A 17,126-nucleotide genomic window follows, 5' to 3' on the forward strand; every position below is an offset into this window, starting at 1 on the left:
CCAGGCCCTTTTCTCATCCTCAGTCTTAGCAAACTCCTGATCGATGATGTCCCACTGACAGGATAGTGGCATCATCTCAGATTCCTACATACCGTGCTCGTCTCTATTGTCTTCCCTGGCACTCTTACATCATAGTCACGGTCGCTTATGGTGCATTGTCTCCTGTTTCCCCCCTCTGAATCTGTAGGTTGTCACCAGCATGTCTTTTTTTCTGCTGGTTCTACGGTCTCTTTCTTCTTCCTGGTATCCAGCTCTTGTCACTGCATATTCGGGCTACTGCCATTGTCTCCCCTGTGTCCCCTCTTCCACTTCCAACTGAACAGTCATCCATTGCCGTCCTTGGAATGGAAGAAATAATTTTCTTCCTTCTGCCAGAATCAGGAATTTAAACTTTTGTCTTTCTCTCCACAGTGTTCTTTCTCTCCTCCCCCTTCGCCCTGTAAGCATTGCGGCTAGCCTTCCACATATAAGGACGGTATAACCATTGGTCCAACCAGCCTCTGATCAAACGTAGCCAAAACAGAGATTTGCATCTCCAAGGAAACACAAAGATCAAAGTTCTCTGTGTTGAGCGGGCACAGACTTTTGCTCTTGCCCTTGCTCCCTAAAGATACAACCTCTCACACAGCATTTCTAGAAGGAAGTTGAAGCATCCAGGAGGGCGTGCATAGGACATATGCAAATGCTATGCTGTTTTACACAAGGAACTTGAGTGTCTGCAAATTTGGATATGCTTGCTGCTACACTTTGGGACTGCTTTTCCGTTTTCTCTCGACTTCCTTCCTCCGTCTCTCACCCTTCTGGAGATCACATTCCTCTTTGGTATCAGGGTAGGTCCACATTATTCTCGTTTTCAAAATGAGCGCGGGACAAGCCTTTCCGTCTTCGTCTTTCATCTGTTGATTCGGGTTAGATAAAGTCTTGGCTATATGTTAGATGCGTAAAAGTGAGTTCTTTGAGTTTCCTTGAGGGTTTGCTTTCTCCACCCACGTAGAAATACGTTACCATTTCTGCAAGATTATTTTTTGGCGGTTCGCTCTGTTTTTCAGACCCAACAAAGTTCCCAGAGACATCACGTGTGACCTCATTGTAGGATGTGATGGGGCCTACTCAACTGTCAGAGCTCACCTCATGAAGAAGCCCCGTTTTGATTACAGTCAGCAATATATCCCTCATGGCTATATGGAGCTGACAATTCCACCTAAGAACGGGGAGGTATAATAGTCAATCTACACAAGCACTAAGGGTAAAATGATTGCCCAGAATCCTGCATGCTCATAATCTAGCCACATGTATGTTTTATATGCATTTATTTTTATGTGCACAGGCATGTGTATGTATATTGTCATGCATATTTATGTTTGTAGAAAGATGGGGTGAAAGAGAAAGAATATCTGGCTGTAGTATGTTTTCCAACCTTGGAATAAATGCTTGCCTAAGGATGGAACCCAAAGTATTTTCTAAGACAGCATCTACTGCATGCAGCAATGCACGTGCAATGGACTGTAGGTGTGGGGATGATCTAGAATGTTGCAGAAGTAGGAGCAAAGCAGTGGGAGAGATGAGCTACTTTAATGGAACCTGTACTCTTTGTCCTGCAGTATGCCATGGAACCTAACTGTCTTCACATTTGGCCTAGAAATGCCTTTATGATGATCGCCCTACCGAACATGGTAATGTACAAATTCCTATCAGCTACATATATCTATATCTACATCTATAATTAACATTTTTGTCATTTACTTTTGTGTTAGACATTTATGTGGTTAGTTGATCTCATCATTTATATATTTGATGACTATGTCTTTGAAGTTTTGGGCTTCTGAGGAAGAAAGAGAAGCAAGTTCAATATTTACTTTGGAAAGGAGACTGTACTTAGGTGAATAATGACGAGTCTGTCATCAAGGATATTGTCTGCATTAGAGGCAGTCTAGGAGCAAGTGGATGCAGTAATGACAAAGAGATTTAGATTATATAATAGAAAGAAATTCCAGTTTTTGAGGTCTGTGGGACATTAGGGTTTACATTCTAGTGTGTGTGTGTGTGTGTGTGTGTGTGTGTGTGTGTGTATTCTTTTATTAGTCTCTAGGGTCTTTCCTTACCTAGCTAGCTTGCTATGTGTTCTCTGGTAGTCTTTCTTCCTGTGACTGTCTATCACAGGATCAATACTGTCTTAAGAGGAAGAAAACAAGAAGGAAAAAAAAATCACATTGACCCCATCTAAGCAATCTAAGGACTGCAGTATTTACTTGGTGAACATGGAAGGTTTTCAGGTAGCAATTTTCTGGGTGACCTGGGAGGCAAGGAGCACCTCTGAGACACCGCTGAGCTTTCCTCCTGGGAAAGGTGACAAAACTGTCTTAGAAATTCTCCTTCAGGACATCTTAGTTCCAGCGAGGGCTCGTGGTTTAGGGGTCCACCCTTAGTGCCAATGTCACGGGTATCTTTTCTCTCTCACCCTGTTCGTCTCCTTCTCAGGACAAATCTTTCACATGCACCTTGTTCATGTCCTTTGAGGAGTTTGAAAAGCTTCCAACGCATAGTGATGTGCTGGACTTCTTCCAGAAGAACTTTCCAGATGCCATCCCTCTGATGGGCGAGTAAGTCTCCATGTGAAACTGCACCTTTCATTTCTTTGGTTCTAGTTGTTCAAGTTCCAACAAAACTGTTTCAGCTTGTTTCAATTTTTCTCAAAAAAAAAAAAAATTCTAAAACACACTGGCTGGAAGACAGCATCAGAGCAAAATCTGAGTGGGCTCTGTGTTGTAAGTGGAGGTTCTGTAAAAGTTGTGCTCAGTTTATCCCAAAACACAAGCACAAACATCCCTAGGCTTTTCTCGGGCTCCCCGGGCCACAAGACTGGATGTGATGTCTTCTCTTTGAGAGACAGAGATATGTGTGTGACACAGGAGATGCAGGTCTCTCTCAGGCTTGTCCCCTTCCTATGTTCTCTGATGCCCAGGCCTCCTGGTGGTGAAATGCTGCAAACAGGATCCTACCTACTTGGGCCTAAGTAAGATCCTCCTATACATTGCTCAGCAGAGGGTCCACGCCGATTAAGTTCTGCCCCATCCATGGTGGAGTGAGTTAGCTAGCTGGCTGACTTATGGTCTGTGCTCATCTGGCCCTTGTCAGCATCATCCTCCACATGTACTGTGTTGTGTGTTCCCATTTCAGGACTTTGCTTCCGCCAACTCCCCTACAGCCCCTCCCCCCCATACCCCCAACCGAACGAACGCCTAGCTTACTTTTTCTTCCAGTGTTTTCTCCAGGGAGACAGAACAATACTACAGGGAGAGTGGTATCTATCTAGGCTGCCACACACTGGGTGACTTAGAAGTGACAGAAGCCATCTCTCCCAGTTTCTGGAAGCCGAGCTACTCAACACTAAGGTGTCGTGGGGAGAGTTGTTTCCTGACTCACCAAAGGGCACCTTCTGCCTGTGAGACTTTCCGTGACTGAGGGGCTTTTGTAAGGCACAAGTCCCATTTGATCTGGGTTCCAGGCTCGTGAGTGAGTGAGTGAATTAGCTCCCAAGTTCCTGGCTGCAATTACCGTCACACTGAGGATTGGGGTTTTACACGTGAATCTGGGGCACATGAACAATCAGGCTAAAGAGGAACAGGAGTTGGTTTTGTTTCTGAGTAGCCTGAGCTGATGTGGAACTAAGAATCCTTCTTCCTCCGACGTTGATTCTGAGAACACTCATGTGCCGCCAGGCCTGGTTTACAGTAATATTTCAATCTCCCTTCTGCCTCCTACTTCCCATCTTGGACCTTTGAGATGATTATCAAGGTGCCTTTCTGATAGAGGAGTTATAAAATCCACAGCTAACTGTGTCAAAGGGAAAGTGTGACCCCAGCCCATAGCAGGGCTTAAAAACTGCCAGGTGTTACCAGTTCCTGGTCTATACAGACCCACAACTTTGACCCTTGAAGAGAATCTGTCTGCGCACCACATTTAGCTCTTATGTGGTCTAAAATTGTTCCACGGTCCTTCCTTGCATCTCTAGCCAGACTTTATGTTCTTTTACATGCTTTTTAAGTTACATTAAATATTTGTTTATTTGTTGGGAAGGGGACACTGGGGATGCACACTCAGGCAGAAGACAACTTACAGAAGTCAGTTCTTGCTTTCCATCATGGGGTTGCCAGAGATTGAACTCAGGACGTCAGGCTTGGCAGCAAGCACCTTCCCCTGCTGAGTCAGCTCAATGGCCCGAGGCTTAAAGCTATTGAGGACATGTAGTAGTTTTGTAGTTATGGCTTTTATAAAACCTCTGTGGCTGCTTCACACATATTAGAGGGTTTTTTTGTGTGTTTATAGTCATCATGTTCAACAATAGAGAAGTTGGGTTGACCAGCCCATTGAAATATGGTAGACATTGGCCAACTCATTAAAATCCCCCCAGATGTGATTGTGATCACTGTTATCCATTTCCTAGTACATAAGGAGTCACGTTAACTTAGTATCCATTTGCTGTGGTCTAGCAAAATGCAGCATATCATTTGTTCACAGGAGTCTACAATACATTGTACATACATAGTCTAACACATAATAATACATTTGAAAAAACTACAGTTCATGTACATAAATAATTCTCTTATGACATGACATAGACATGCCACATTTGAAATAATTCAGATGCTGCCAGACTTATCCTTTTGTATGTAATTAACATGATCACAGATAACGGTGATCAGAATAGTGGACTTGAGCGTATACATGTTTATGTTGTATGTGTTCATGTCCATGTAGAGGTGGTCCAAATATACATGTGTCCACACATATGTGCATCTTTCTGGGATTCGAAGTCTAATGTTGGGTGTCTTCCTCAGTTGCTCTTCACCATATTTTTGAAGACAGGGTCTCTGACTGAACCAGGAGCTTGTCTATGGGCTAGGCTAGCTTGCCAGCAAGATGGATACCTCTGGCTTGATGAATAGGCAGTCTAAACAGTCTCTAGTCAAATATTGTATTGGCGATTGAATATATTTCAAGTAAAGGTTGCTTGTGAATCTTTTCTACAAAACATTGACAAAGATTTTGGTTCGTAGAAATATATCTTTAAAAGTTGATTGCAGCACGGTGAATAAATGCCCAAATTCTGGCAGTAGAAAGCTTGTCAGTCAGCCCCAGGAATCCTCCTGCCTCAACTTGCACCCAGTGCTGGGGTTATAGATACACACACTACAGCCACATCCTGTGTTTTATACAGGTGTCACCATACCTGGCTTTTTGCATTGAAATTAAGACTGCAGACTCAGGTCCTCATACTTGGATGGCCAACCTTTTATGAAATTAGCCATCCCCTTAGCCCTAGAATAGTGGAATTTAAGCCTAGAAGAAACTTCAACTTCCCTCTTTTTTGTTTCCCCTGTTTCTGGGCATCGAACCAGGGCCTTGCATATGTTAAACAAACACTCTTCCATTGAACTGAATTTTCTTCCTTCATTTGCTGTTTTTTTGTTGTCATTCTCTTATATTTTTTCAGCAAAATATCATGGCAATAAAGCCAATGAATCTGGAAAAATTTAGCGGTGCTTGGCAAGCAAGTAACTTTTTGCATTCCCTTTGCTTTCTTCCAAAGGCAAGCCCTCATGAGAGATTTCTTTCTGTTGCCTGCCCAGCCCATGATATCAGTAAAGTGCTCTCCCTTCCACCTGAAGTCACGCTGTGTGCTGATGGGAGATGCAGCTCATGCCATCGTCCCATTTTTTGGGCAAGGAATGAATGCGGTGAGTTCCTTTCCCTTAGGAAAGTTCCTAGAACATTCCGAGGTCTGTCTCCAGTAGTAAACCCTAAATAAAAGCTTTAAACCATCCCCACAGTCCCAAGGACACAGCCTATTCGCTCATCACCCTGGTTGCTCAGTCAGACTGATTTCAACCCACTGAAGATCCATACTATTTGATACAAGAGCTCAGTAGAGGAAAACACCTCTTATGATTGAATACTATCACCTTCATGACAATTTTGCTATCCTGGTTAGAAAGAGACTTTTAAAATGTAGTGCTCCTTTATTGAATGTTAATATTGAGGGATCTCATTAACTTCTTGCATCTATATGCATGTACAAGTGACAATAGTTCAGCAGTCACCAGTCATATTTTGCTTTGATAATAGAACTCCAAATAAAAATAGCTTGTGACTTCCTCGCAAAGCCATTGCAAAGCACTTTGATTTATAAGGACATAAGTCAACATCGGTTGTCACACTGTGGACAAACGCCCAGGTTCTGGCAGTAGTTCAAACCTCGCCTCCAGGAGTCACTACACAAAGTGTTTTGCATAATGTACCTGATCCCCACCCACCCAAGTGTAACACTGCAGTTTTATTAAGTGTCCATCCCAATGCTTGTGGAGAGAAAACACATTAGGTTAAAATTTAGAACTGTTGGCGTGGCTTTATTTGCGATCACTTATGTCAGAGTGGCCATACCATGAAGAGTCTGCAGACATGACTTCTGTCAAAGGCAATCACACATTTATTTGATGTGAACATTTATTTGATGTGTTTAAAACTGCAATCTGAATTCGTAGATAATGGATGCACAGTACTCAGGGTTCTTATCCTTTGTTGCACCGAGTATCATCTTACTCGTTTCTGAAGTTCTTCATGTTCAACGTTTGCCTTAGGTTTGAGTTACAGGAAGTCAGTTAACTTGATACTATTATTAATTATTTTAGCAGAAATAGGGATAGAACCTAAGGCTTCCTGCATGGCAGGTGCAGACCTCTGCTGCATGCTCAGTTCACGAAATCATCCTAAGCATGAATCTTAAAGACCTGACTAGTTTAAAACTAGCTCATCAAAGAGACAATAGTCTTAAAGAAGCATTGGGCTCCATCCAAAGCATAGATGTATTGATTTTTTTTCCATTAATTTCCAAATCATTATAATAATTACAGGTATCGATGGGGCAAAGGCAGAACCAGGGTCCATCTGCTGGTCTTTGTATCATGATTAGACATCAGATAAGAACCTATCTGTTATGTACTAAGGATCCCCAGCCTGTGCATTATAACTGCCAATACTAGTTCTGTTCATCATTGCTATGAGACCTTTCATTATGCCTGCCTTTTTTTTTAACCCATTTGTCTTGTTTAAGGGCTTTGAAGACTGCTTGGTATTTGATGAGTTAATGGACAAATTCAATAATGATCTTAGTAAGTACACTTTCTCAGTGGGACGTGAACTAGCCCAGGTGGATTAATGGTGGGTCTATTTATGATCCTGGCACTGGAATAACATCTCTGCCATGGGCATTGCCCATCCCAAGCTGTGAGCATTCAGAGAGGGAAGCCTGGATTAAGGGAGGTCTGTGCAGGTCATCTTTCTGTTACTGTAACAATACCTGGGATAATCAACTTAGAGAAAAGGTTTACTATGGCTCTCAGTTTCAGAAGTTCTACTCTGTGATCTCTTGGCCTCCTTGCACTAAGCCTGTGGAGAGGCAGCATGATGGTGAAGCACCAGCAACAGAGGAGAAAGTCACTCACCTCCTGGTCTGGAAGTGAAGGAAAGAGACAGGGAGAGGTCTGTGATCCACAGTCCCCTCCAAGGGCATGCCTCCAGTGACCCAAGGTCCTCTTGGCAAGCCTCACCCTTGCAAGGTAACCCTTACCTGGAGATCAAGCATGTCATACATGGGTCTTCGAGGGACGCTATGATGCGGCCTAAGACAAGTTCTGTGCGGTGATCCATTCACAGACAAAAGTTCAGAGCAGCAAATGATGGTGGAGCTGTGCACCTTTCTCTCCCTTCCCACCTCAGTGGCCCAGTTTCACCTACAGCCTTCACAGCACACTCTTAGAAACCCCTAGGCCCCAAAAGAAGCATAAGAAAGAGTAGTAAATAAGGGGTGAACATCATTCAAAGTCACTGAATGAGCGAGCATGCAGTTACTTGTTTCTGTAACTAGAGAAGCAACTTGAAGAGGAAAAGGTTCAGTTTACAGTGGCCATGGTTCATGGGACTGGGGTGGCATGGTGACAGGGGTGAGGTGTGAGGCACAGTGCATCCTAGACAGGAAGCAGAGAGACTTGCTGGTGCCCCACTCTCTCCTTTCCATTCATTTTGTTACACCAGCACATTGAGTAGTGCAGCCCATTGTAAGGTGCATCTTTTCTCTTCAGTTCTGCCTCTCTGAAAATCTATAGATACATACCCAGAGATGTGTTTCCATGGCAATCCTAAATCCAATTAAGTTCACAATATAGATTAGCCATCACTGAATTATTTTCCATTTGTAAAGAAAGGGAAATGACAACTTTAACTACCGATAGTCTAATGTTAGCTTTATTGTAAGATTCATCTCAACAGGAAATATGCTATGGGCATTGCTCATCACTTCTAGACTGTTGTGGTAATTAATAGTTTTACAAGATTAGAATATTGCTTGTAGGAACCCTGTTTAGTTTGACCTAGCTGTAGACTAGTAATTTTTTTTTAAGATTGTTTTTTCTTTGTTCTTTTTTTTTGGAGCTGGGGACTGAACCCAGGGCCTTGCACTTGTTAGGCAAGCGCTCTACCACTGAGCTCAATCCCCAACCCCTTTTTAAAAGATTTTATTTTGCTTTTTGAAAATATTCTTTTTGTTTTTAAGTGGATGTTTTATATATTTACATTTCAAATGCTATCCCATCTCTCCCCTCTCCCATCCCCCTTTTTTAACGTGTATGTGTGTGACTTTACACCACATATGCATGGATGCCCTTGGAGGCCAGAGGATGACATTAGATCTGAGCTGGAGTTACAGGTGGTCGTGATCCAACCAAAGTGGGTGCTGGAAACTGAGCTCAGGACCTGAAGGAGCAGCCAATACCCTTAACCACTGAGCCATCTCTACAGCATTGTTTTGGTAAATTGTTTTAAATATATGTACATTTTATTTAATTTTGGTTTCTAGGTGTGTGCCTTCCTGAATTCTCAAGATTTAGGATTCCTGATGACCATGCAATTTCAGACCTGTCTATGTACAATTACATAGAGGTGAGCGAAGTTTGGCTCCACTCAGTGAGATGGTTCACTTGTAGACTAGATGTCTTTTTTTGTTTTCCTGTGCTCTGGTCCTATCTCCTACATAAGAATATGTATGGACAAGAACACACATGTACATACACAGACTCATGTGAGCATGTGCATGTACACACACACACACACACACACACACACACACACACACACACACAGCATTCTTTAAACATAGGTAGAGTGTTACTATGTAGCCAGTGGCAAAAACTCCTACTCCTAATTTAATTTACGCCTACATTTCAGGAATGTGAAGAGAGATGAGGATGACCAAATATCTAAAATTTCACAGATCCAAATTTCAGGCATTTAGGAGTTGGCCATAGTCTATTCTCCTGAAATATGAATTTGAGATACACTAACATAATTGTGGAATCTTGAAACTATTGAATGACTTTTCAACAGGATATCCTGAGTCTTTAGAGTCCCATAGAATTAAAAACAATGCATCATACCAAAGAAATTCTTCACCAGAAAGCTGAGCACTTTTAAGGCTTACACATTCATTCCATTTTAAGCCAATCACATGAAGATTTCATTACAAATGATTGTTATTATTGCTTTAAAAGTACTGGATTGAAAATAGTTACACAATAAACAGGAAAACATTGACGATTCCCGTTTCTCTTGAAGACAGAGAGAAATAACGTGGGCGTCTACTTATACGTAATTGTGTCTCACATGATGGCATTCTGGAAGACACTGAAAGACATTGCTGATATTTACTGCCTGACTCTAAAAATAGGTCACAGGCTGAGAGATAATTCTGAGTGAGGGCGCTTGCTGCTCAAGCATGCAGGCCTGAGTTCCTTTCCCCAGGATGCATGGAAAAAGAACTGGGTGTGGCCATGGCCTTGTAGCTGCAGAGTACGAGAGTCTCGTCTAATGTCAGCATAACTCCAAGTTCTTTGAGAGACTTTGCCTCCTGGAATAAGGTGGAAAGTGATAGAACAGGATATCATTCTAGTCTCTGTGTGCATGTTCATATAGAAGTGTGCACACCTATGCATGTGTGCGTGCATGTACATGCTCATGCATACACACACACACACACACACACACACACACACACACACACACACACACACACACAGTAAAACCCAGATGGCTACAACACTTTTGTTCTAAGAAGTAATATAAACAAGGATAAACGCGGCTGTAAGTAATCCTTATCGCCATGAACAAGGTTGTCCATTAAGTAGCGGGCAACAGAAATTCATCAAAGGTCACTAGAAATTCTGGTTTGATAAGTCTTTTGTTGAAACAAAGAGTTTTATATTGTAATTGTCTTCTGAGTAAAACCAGACTCGATTTTGTACATTTCCAAGGCAATGTCTTGAAATTCTTGAAATTTCTTAAGAGAGCTTGGAAGTAACTATTATGAAAATGAGATTATTTGACTCTTTTGTTAGCCTCCATTATTGTGACAACTGTGAGTGAAGAACAGTAGTATATTGTTGTAAGGAAATAGAGGTGCTTCACTCCGGGCATTCTCTTTAAGACTCCTGTCATTACAGATGCGAGCGCATGTCAACTCTAGGTGGTTCCTGTTTCAAAGGCTCCTGGATAAATTTCTTCATGCACTAATGCCATCCACTTTCATCCCTCTCTATACCATGGTAAGGACTGTATTAAACACTCCCCCTCATTAGAGACCTCTGCTTAGCTCTTAAAGAACTCAGTGCATGTTTTAAATCTCCCGGCAGGTCGCCTTCACCAGAATAAGATACCACGAGGCAGTGCTGCGCTGGCATTGGCAAAAAAAGGTTGGAAAAGCAACATTGAAAAACGTGATGTGTTGAAATGTCATACAGTTTCATGGCCATATTGATGTTAGGGAAATATGGACGTGACAGGGCAGAGACATTATGCTTATCTTCCAGATAAAACCTGTCTCGAGTCTACAGACTGTGGAACATGCACTCTACCTATGGGGGTGGGGAAGCAAAGAGAACTTGGTAAGGGAACTGTGACTGCTATTTCTCAGCTTTTTACTTCGAATTAGCGACATGATCCGTTCCTGACTTTTGCATTAGGTGGTATCTTTGTGGGCTTAACTTGTAAAATTAGACCCAACTGTGTCATTTATAAAACACTACCTGGCGAGATGTCATGTAGAATGCAGTGATGCACATATTTAGAACCATTTGACCCAGAGGTACCATTGAATGCAATTCTGATTCCTGACTGCTTCAGGGAATTTTATAACTGTATTTGTTTATAGTTTTATTGGATTCATATATACTGCACCAGATACTGTGACGAACAAGATGCTGTCCCTACCCTACATGTGGTTCCGGGGCTAATAGAAAAGGTTGACAAATATGGTGGAGGATGCTTCATGAACCACTGCAAGGAGAAGATGGGTGTAGGCCAGAGAATAAAGACTGAAGAAACACAAGCCAGGAGGCCCCGGGAGTAAGAATGGCTATGTGGAAGTTGGAGAGTCAAGTAGGTCCCTTCAGCATCCTGCTGAAATGGGAAGAAGATGCATTTAAGAAAATCTAGAGACCTAAGAAGGCTGAAACACCCAGCCTAGGAATTTAGATAGATACCCTTCACTGTGTAGGGAATGGCTTGGAAAGAATTAAGATCTATCTGTGAGCTCTACCTCTATAAAAATGAATAACATGGGGCTGAGAAGGCTTGTCAGTGGGTAAAGTGCTTCCTGAAGTGCACGCCCCCCAGTGCTCACATAAAAACTGGACATAGCACACATCTGCTTGTTCTAGGGGTTTGGGTGGGGCCTATTCCAGGGACTTGCTGGCCAAAACAGTGAGTTTCAAGTTCAGTCAGAGGCCCTGTCTCAAAACAGTAGATCAGAGAGAGAAGGGGAAAGCCATCTGACATTGGCCTCTGCTCTCTACATGTGTACACACTGGCAAGTGTACCTCCCATGTGTGCACACACAACACACATATACACACATATATACCAAATAAAATAGAGTTCCTGACCTCAAAGATATAAACAGACAAAGGAGAAGAGCCAGTGGCAGGCAAACACTGAGGATACGGGTAGGAACTGAACAGAAGTCAAGCAAGTGAGTTGCTGCTTCCAAGTCAAAGCAGTAGAGACCCAAGTGCTTGTCTGTGATGGAGGAGAACAGTGTGCTTGTCTGTGGTGTAGGGACGAAGTTTATTTCAAGGTCCAACCTCTGGATGAATGGTTTTGGATTTTGCTGTACTTGCAGGTGATAAACAGAGGACTCTTTGTCCTTGGGTCCCTGGTAGCCATTGGAAGTGCCTACATACTCGTGCACCACCTGTCCCCGAGACCTCTGGAACTCCTGAGATCTGCCTGGACGGGAACCTCTGGCCACTGGAATAGGAGTGCAGACATTTCTCCACGAGTTCCATGGAGTCACTAGGACAAATGCCCCAGTTCACTATCCATAGTGTCAACGTTCCGGGTAGCAAATGCTTGATTCCTCTTCAATATCAAGGGAGAAACTCATGTTCCCATTGCCGTCTTCAGTTCACTATGGGAAAATCATTGTCAGCATATAATTAAGTTCGGAGTGGAGGGCTGTTTTTACAGTGTCTCATTATTTTGCATGCTTGGACTGGGTTCAATTTTTAAATTTAAAAACACAATAACCAAAGTCTCTTTCACTTCTCAAAAATTTTTTTTTTCCTATAGAGGACAATACAGGATCAAAAACACCAGGACTGAAAACCACAGCTTGCCTGGTGCTAATTCCTCTTTATAGCAGTGGTGGGGTTTGCTAGTTCATAGCCACTTGCTAAAGGTAGAGGTGTGAATGTTCCAAACAGGGTGTTCCAAAGAGTTCCAGGATAAATCTGTTAAATTATTTCCCAGTCCCCAGACCTCAGAATTATTACTGTTTTGAAGATAAGGAAAGGGCTATTAATGGCATCTTAAGTGAAGGATAAGAAAGGGTTGTTAGTAGTAATACATTTATACCAGGGTGGAGAGGAGATGGGAGGGTGTTTTCTAGAAGCATAGAGACGCACAGTTCATTGCATTTCAGACATGCAGAAGTGATTCGTTGACTGTCCCACAGACAGAATCGGAAGTTAACTTCATCATCAGAGACTGGGACACTTAGAAATTCTTTTCATTGTCAATTTTGAGAGCTACAATAATAGTTATCTAGGAAATCCAAAACTGAGGTTATAAAGATAAAACAATTTGGCATTTTCCATAATGCCAAAAGCATCCTCGAGTCTTAACAGTCTATGTTTGAGGTGTAGGGAAAGAAAAATCATTCTTTTCCTGGTAAGGGATGTAGCTCAGTGGGGAGTGTAGCATGGGTAGAGCCCAGGGTTAGATTCACCAGCACTGCAAAAATAAACAGAACAATAGTTTAGGAGCATGCATGTATATTTCATATGGACATGGGAAACGCTCAGAAATGAGCTGACTTAGGGGCTAGGGAGATGGCTCAGCTGTTAAGTATGTGTGCCACTCCTGAAGAGGCTCCTAGTTCCGTCCCCAGCACCCATTTCAGGCAGCCCAGTTGGAACTCCAGCTCCAGGAGATCCAACCCCTCTGGCTTCCTTGGGCCCCTGCACCCATGTGCATATAACCACACATGGCTCCACAAGGGAATTAAAAGTCTTTAACAATCATAATTTCTGGAAGAGGCAAGGGGGTGTATGGGAGGAGTTAGACGGAAAAAAAGTAAGGGAGGAAATGATGCAATTTAAAGTTAAACAAAAGAATAGTTAAAAGGGGGGATCCATGTGATATGCAACATTGTTGGGAAATAGCTTAAATAAAAATCTAGTACATTAAAAAAAATTTAAGAGACACGGGAGCTGGCTTACAAAGTTCTAACTCCTGTCATCTTCAACAGGAAGTAAACTTTTAGATGAGAAAAAGGGGAAAGGATCGAAATTCCTAGGGTAGCAATCCTTAGGGGGTCGCCTTAGAAAGTGGGGGGAGGCTTTTCTTCTGCTTCTCAGTGACTTCCAAATCAAGGTAACCCTGCAAATTGGAGCACATTTGAGGGCTATTCTGTTCTCTCCCAGGAATGAACAATGACACGTGGGGAGGTCTCTTCACTCACATGGAGCCTATATAAGCAATGAAAACTAAAGAATCCATTGGATGGAGCTGGTGAGGTGGCTCACTGAGAAGAGGTGCTTGCTGTGGTTTGATCTCTGGGACCCACATGGTGGAAGGAGAGAACGCATTCCCACAAGCTGTCCTCTGATTTAGTGTATGTGTGCATACATGCACAGTATGACATGAATGTGTGCACATATGCACACATACACTAAATAACTCAACGTAATAAAATATAAATAATAATAATACACAGTATTAGCATGCTAAAATATTTATCGTGTCCTGTCTCTGAAGGTTTACTGGGAACTCCTCCTCTGGGGCAGAACTTTTGACAGAATAGTGGGAACTTTAAAAAAAGAAAGGAAAATTGGTCGAACTGACTTCTGAGAGGAATAGACGGAGGAATCGATCAATCAATACCCCTTTCCCATGCCTGTTCTCCACTGTGGTACCAATGGTTCACAGGACCACTGCGAAGTCCCTTTGCTTCTCTACAGTGCTTCCTACAGAATCCTCTGGAACTGACTTTCTTTTTTTTTTTTTTTTTTTTTTGGTTCTTTTTTTCGGAGCTGGGGACCGAACCCAGGGCCTTGCGCTTCCTAGGTAAGCGCTCTACCACTGAGCTAAATCCCCAGCCCCTGGAACTGACTTTCTTGATCTGAAGCCCTCGCAGCTGTACCACACACATGACAACAGCCTCTGGTTTTCAGATAAAAGTGGGGGTTGATTTATTATCTCAGTAGATTGAATTGGTCAAACACACAACATGGCACAAAATAGGACCCAATACTGCAACATACTCCAGATGTCCAGTCATTGTACACGTGTATGTGAGACAGTTAGTTTTATAGTGGGACACATTTGATAGACAAAATGTATTATGTGCTTTGGCAAATACAGTCGTTCAAATATTAAATCCTGGCATAGGAGACGGTGGTGCCAGACGCTCATCTTGTGCCACCAGGAGTTTCTCAAGTTAAAAAGCACCCATTGAGTTAAAGTAATTTGTCTTGCTCCGTCACTTCTTGAAGACAGACAGCGCATGGGCCATTCGGATTCCCTGCAGGGCCACAGAGATTCTGTCACTGTTATACCAAATGGGAACTCTGGGGGGCACTCCTGACAGGGCCACTGTGTCGCAGCTGAGGTAAGACTGTCTTCCGTTCTCATAAAGGACGCACTTGGATTACATCGACCTTAGATGCGCTGCTTCTGTCGCTGTCCTCGACTGACAGGGACTCATCACTGGTGATGATGAAGATGATGGAGGAAGAGTTAAATGTCACTTTCTTCTTTGGCCTGTCCCCATCTTTCTGTGACATCACAATGGGCCTGATCTGCATTTCACTCTCAGCTGCTGGGAGGTTTTTAGCAGGCCTCTGGCATCTCAGCAGGCGGAAACAGAGGAGTTGCAGAAGGGACCTCCGAAACTGCAGAGGAAAGTGGAGCGATAAAGTCGATTATTAAGTTGTTATTTGTGTGTATGTGTGTGTGTGTGTGTGTGTGTGTGTGTGTGTGTGCGTGTGCGTGTGCGTGCGTGTGTACATCTTATACCTGAAGAGGCCAGAAGAGAACACTGTATACCCTGGAGTATGAGTTACAGGCAGTTGTGAACCACCCGACAGGGATATTCTGGAACTCAAATTCTGCTAGAAGAGTAACAGGCACCCTTAGCCTCTGAGCCTTCTCCCCGCCACATTCCCTCAAAATTCTTGACTTAGGTTCTTTTTCTTTAGATTGGTTGATTTATTTATCCTTGACACTGTTCTAAGTTGTCACTCAGAAAAATCTATTTCTACTTATTACCCAGGGTAAAAAAAAAAAAGTCTGTAATGCCAGAGCTTACCTTTCTGATCATGAAGATGTAGATAACTGGGTTGTACACAGTGCTCGATTTAGCAAAGAGATAAGAAACGATAGACACAGTTGGGGTGACCAGGTGTCCATAGCCATTGACCACCAAGAAGCGGGTCACAACATAAGGCATCCAGCAGGTGAGAAAGACAAAGGCCATCAAAAAGCACATCTTGGCAACTTTCTTTTCGTATCGCAACATCTTGATCACTTGAATTGTCTGAAGATCTTCAACACAGCGAAGCTGCAGGGAGAAAGGATCAGACTGAAAATGGCCCCTTTCCTTTTGGAACAGACAAGCGGCCACCATTGTTCATCCTGACTTGGTGGAAACAAAGTACAGGACCACAGGAGGTTGACTTCTGACCTAAAGCTTGCAGCTGGGCCTGCCTTTATCTCTCAGGTCTTTACTTCCTTCAACTAAAGCCTACTGTGGTTGAGTTGAATGAATAGCCCCTTAGAATTTTCTATGGTGTGTGTGGGGGGGGGGGTGGAAGGGAGAAGGACAGGGAGGGAAACATGGAGAGGATGGGCACATGCACACATCTGAGCACATGTGTGGAGCTCAGAGGACAACCTCCAGTGTAGGCCCCCATCTCCCACCTTGTTTCAGATAAGATGAGGTCTCTCAGCTAGCCTACAAGTTTCAAGAGATTCTCCTGCCTCAGCTTCTCATCTTGCTATAGAACTGCTTGCATTACAGATACACATTACTGCACTATACCTGGCTTTACATAGATTTTGGGGATCCGAACTTTATCCACAGGAACCATCTCATTAAATTCCCTTTGATGGTTTTCAAATGCTTTTCTAACTTACTTAATGAAGGTAAAATAAATTATTTTATCTAGATTTTCAAGTCCCCAAAAGACAACCCAAAAGGTGTGTGGTCTTTCATGATAGAGGAAACTGTTTTGTTGAGCACTGATTGATAAATTCTCCAGTCAGGTCATAGGTCACAGACCTGTGCCGTGATGGGCAATCTATAGAGAGAAGCCTGTAGCTCAAAACAATTGTTTGCTTGGAGCTCTCTGCTCCAATAATGGCATAAGCTGAAGTCAAATCTCTTTGTTAGTCACTTCACCCCTTCTCTTAGATCTACTCCTGCTGATCAGCCATACAGACATATGCATGTACATGAGCATATACATGACCCTAACAAACATACAGCAGTTGGGAACGGGCACGTGGCTCAAATTAAT

At 42.9% G+C, this 17,126-nt stretch overlaps 2 protein-coding genes across 17 annotated transcripts in view; one reads left to right on the forward strand and one right to left on the reverse strand.

Moving 5' to 3' along the window:
* Nucleotides 1–14,322, forward strand: part of Kmo (kynurenine 3-monooxygenase) — a 31,778-nt gene extending 17,456 nt beyond the window's left edge. For 2 of the 16 annotated variants that reach the window (XM_087581516.1, XM_087581518.1), the window contains 10 exons: nt 1,050–1,215; nt 1,602–1,673; nt 2,479–2,600; nt 5,591–5,738; nt 7,112–7,169; nt 8,912–8,994; nt 10,551–10,652; nt 10,740–10,799; nt 12,227–12,445; nt 14,031–14,322. In XM_087581516.1, the coding sequence (XP_087437642.1) occupies nt 1,050–1,215; nt 1,602–1,673; nt 2,479–2,600; nt 5,591–5,738; nt 7,112–7,169; nt 8,912–8,994; nt 10,551–10,652; nt 10,740–10,799; nt 12,227–12,403 (988 nt within the window). In that variant the 3' untranslated portion in view covers nt 12,404–12,445; nt 14,031–14,322. 16 annotated transcript variants of the gene reach the window in all.
* Nucleotides 14,323–14,773: 451 nt separating this feature from the next.
* Opn3 (opsin 3) overlaps nt 14,774–17,126 on the reverse strand; it is a 30,481-nt gene continuing 28,128 nt past the window's right edge. The window contains 2 exon segments of the mRNA NM_001191933.1: nt 14,774–15,500; nt 15,917–16,168. Of these exon segments, the coding sequence (NP_001178862.1) occupies nt 15,237–15,500; nt 15,917–16,168 (516 nt within the window). The 3' untranslated portion in view covers nt 14,774–15,236.

Source organism: Rattus norvegicus, chromosome 13, assembly GCF_021556685.1.
Source record: "Rattus norvegicus strain SHRSP/BbbUtx chromosome 13, alternate assembly SHRSP_T2T, whole genome shotgun sequence".
NCBI lineage: Eukaryota > Metazoa > Chordata > Mammalia > Rodentia > Muridae > Rattus > Rattus norvegicus.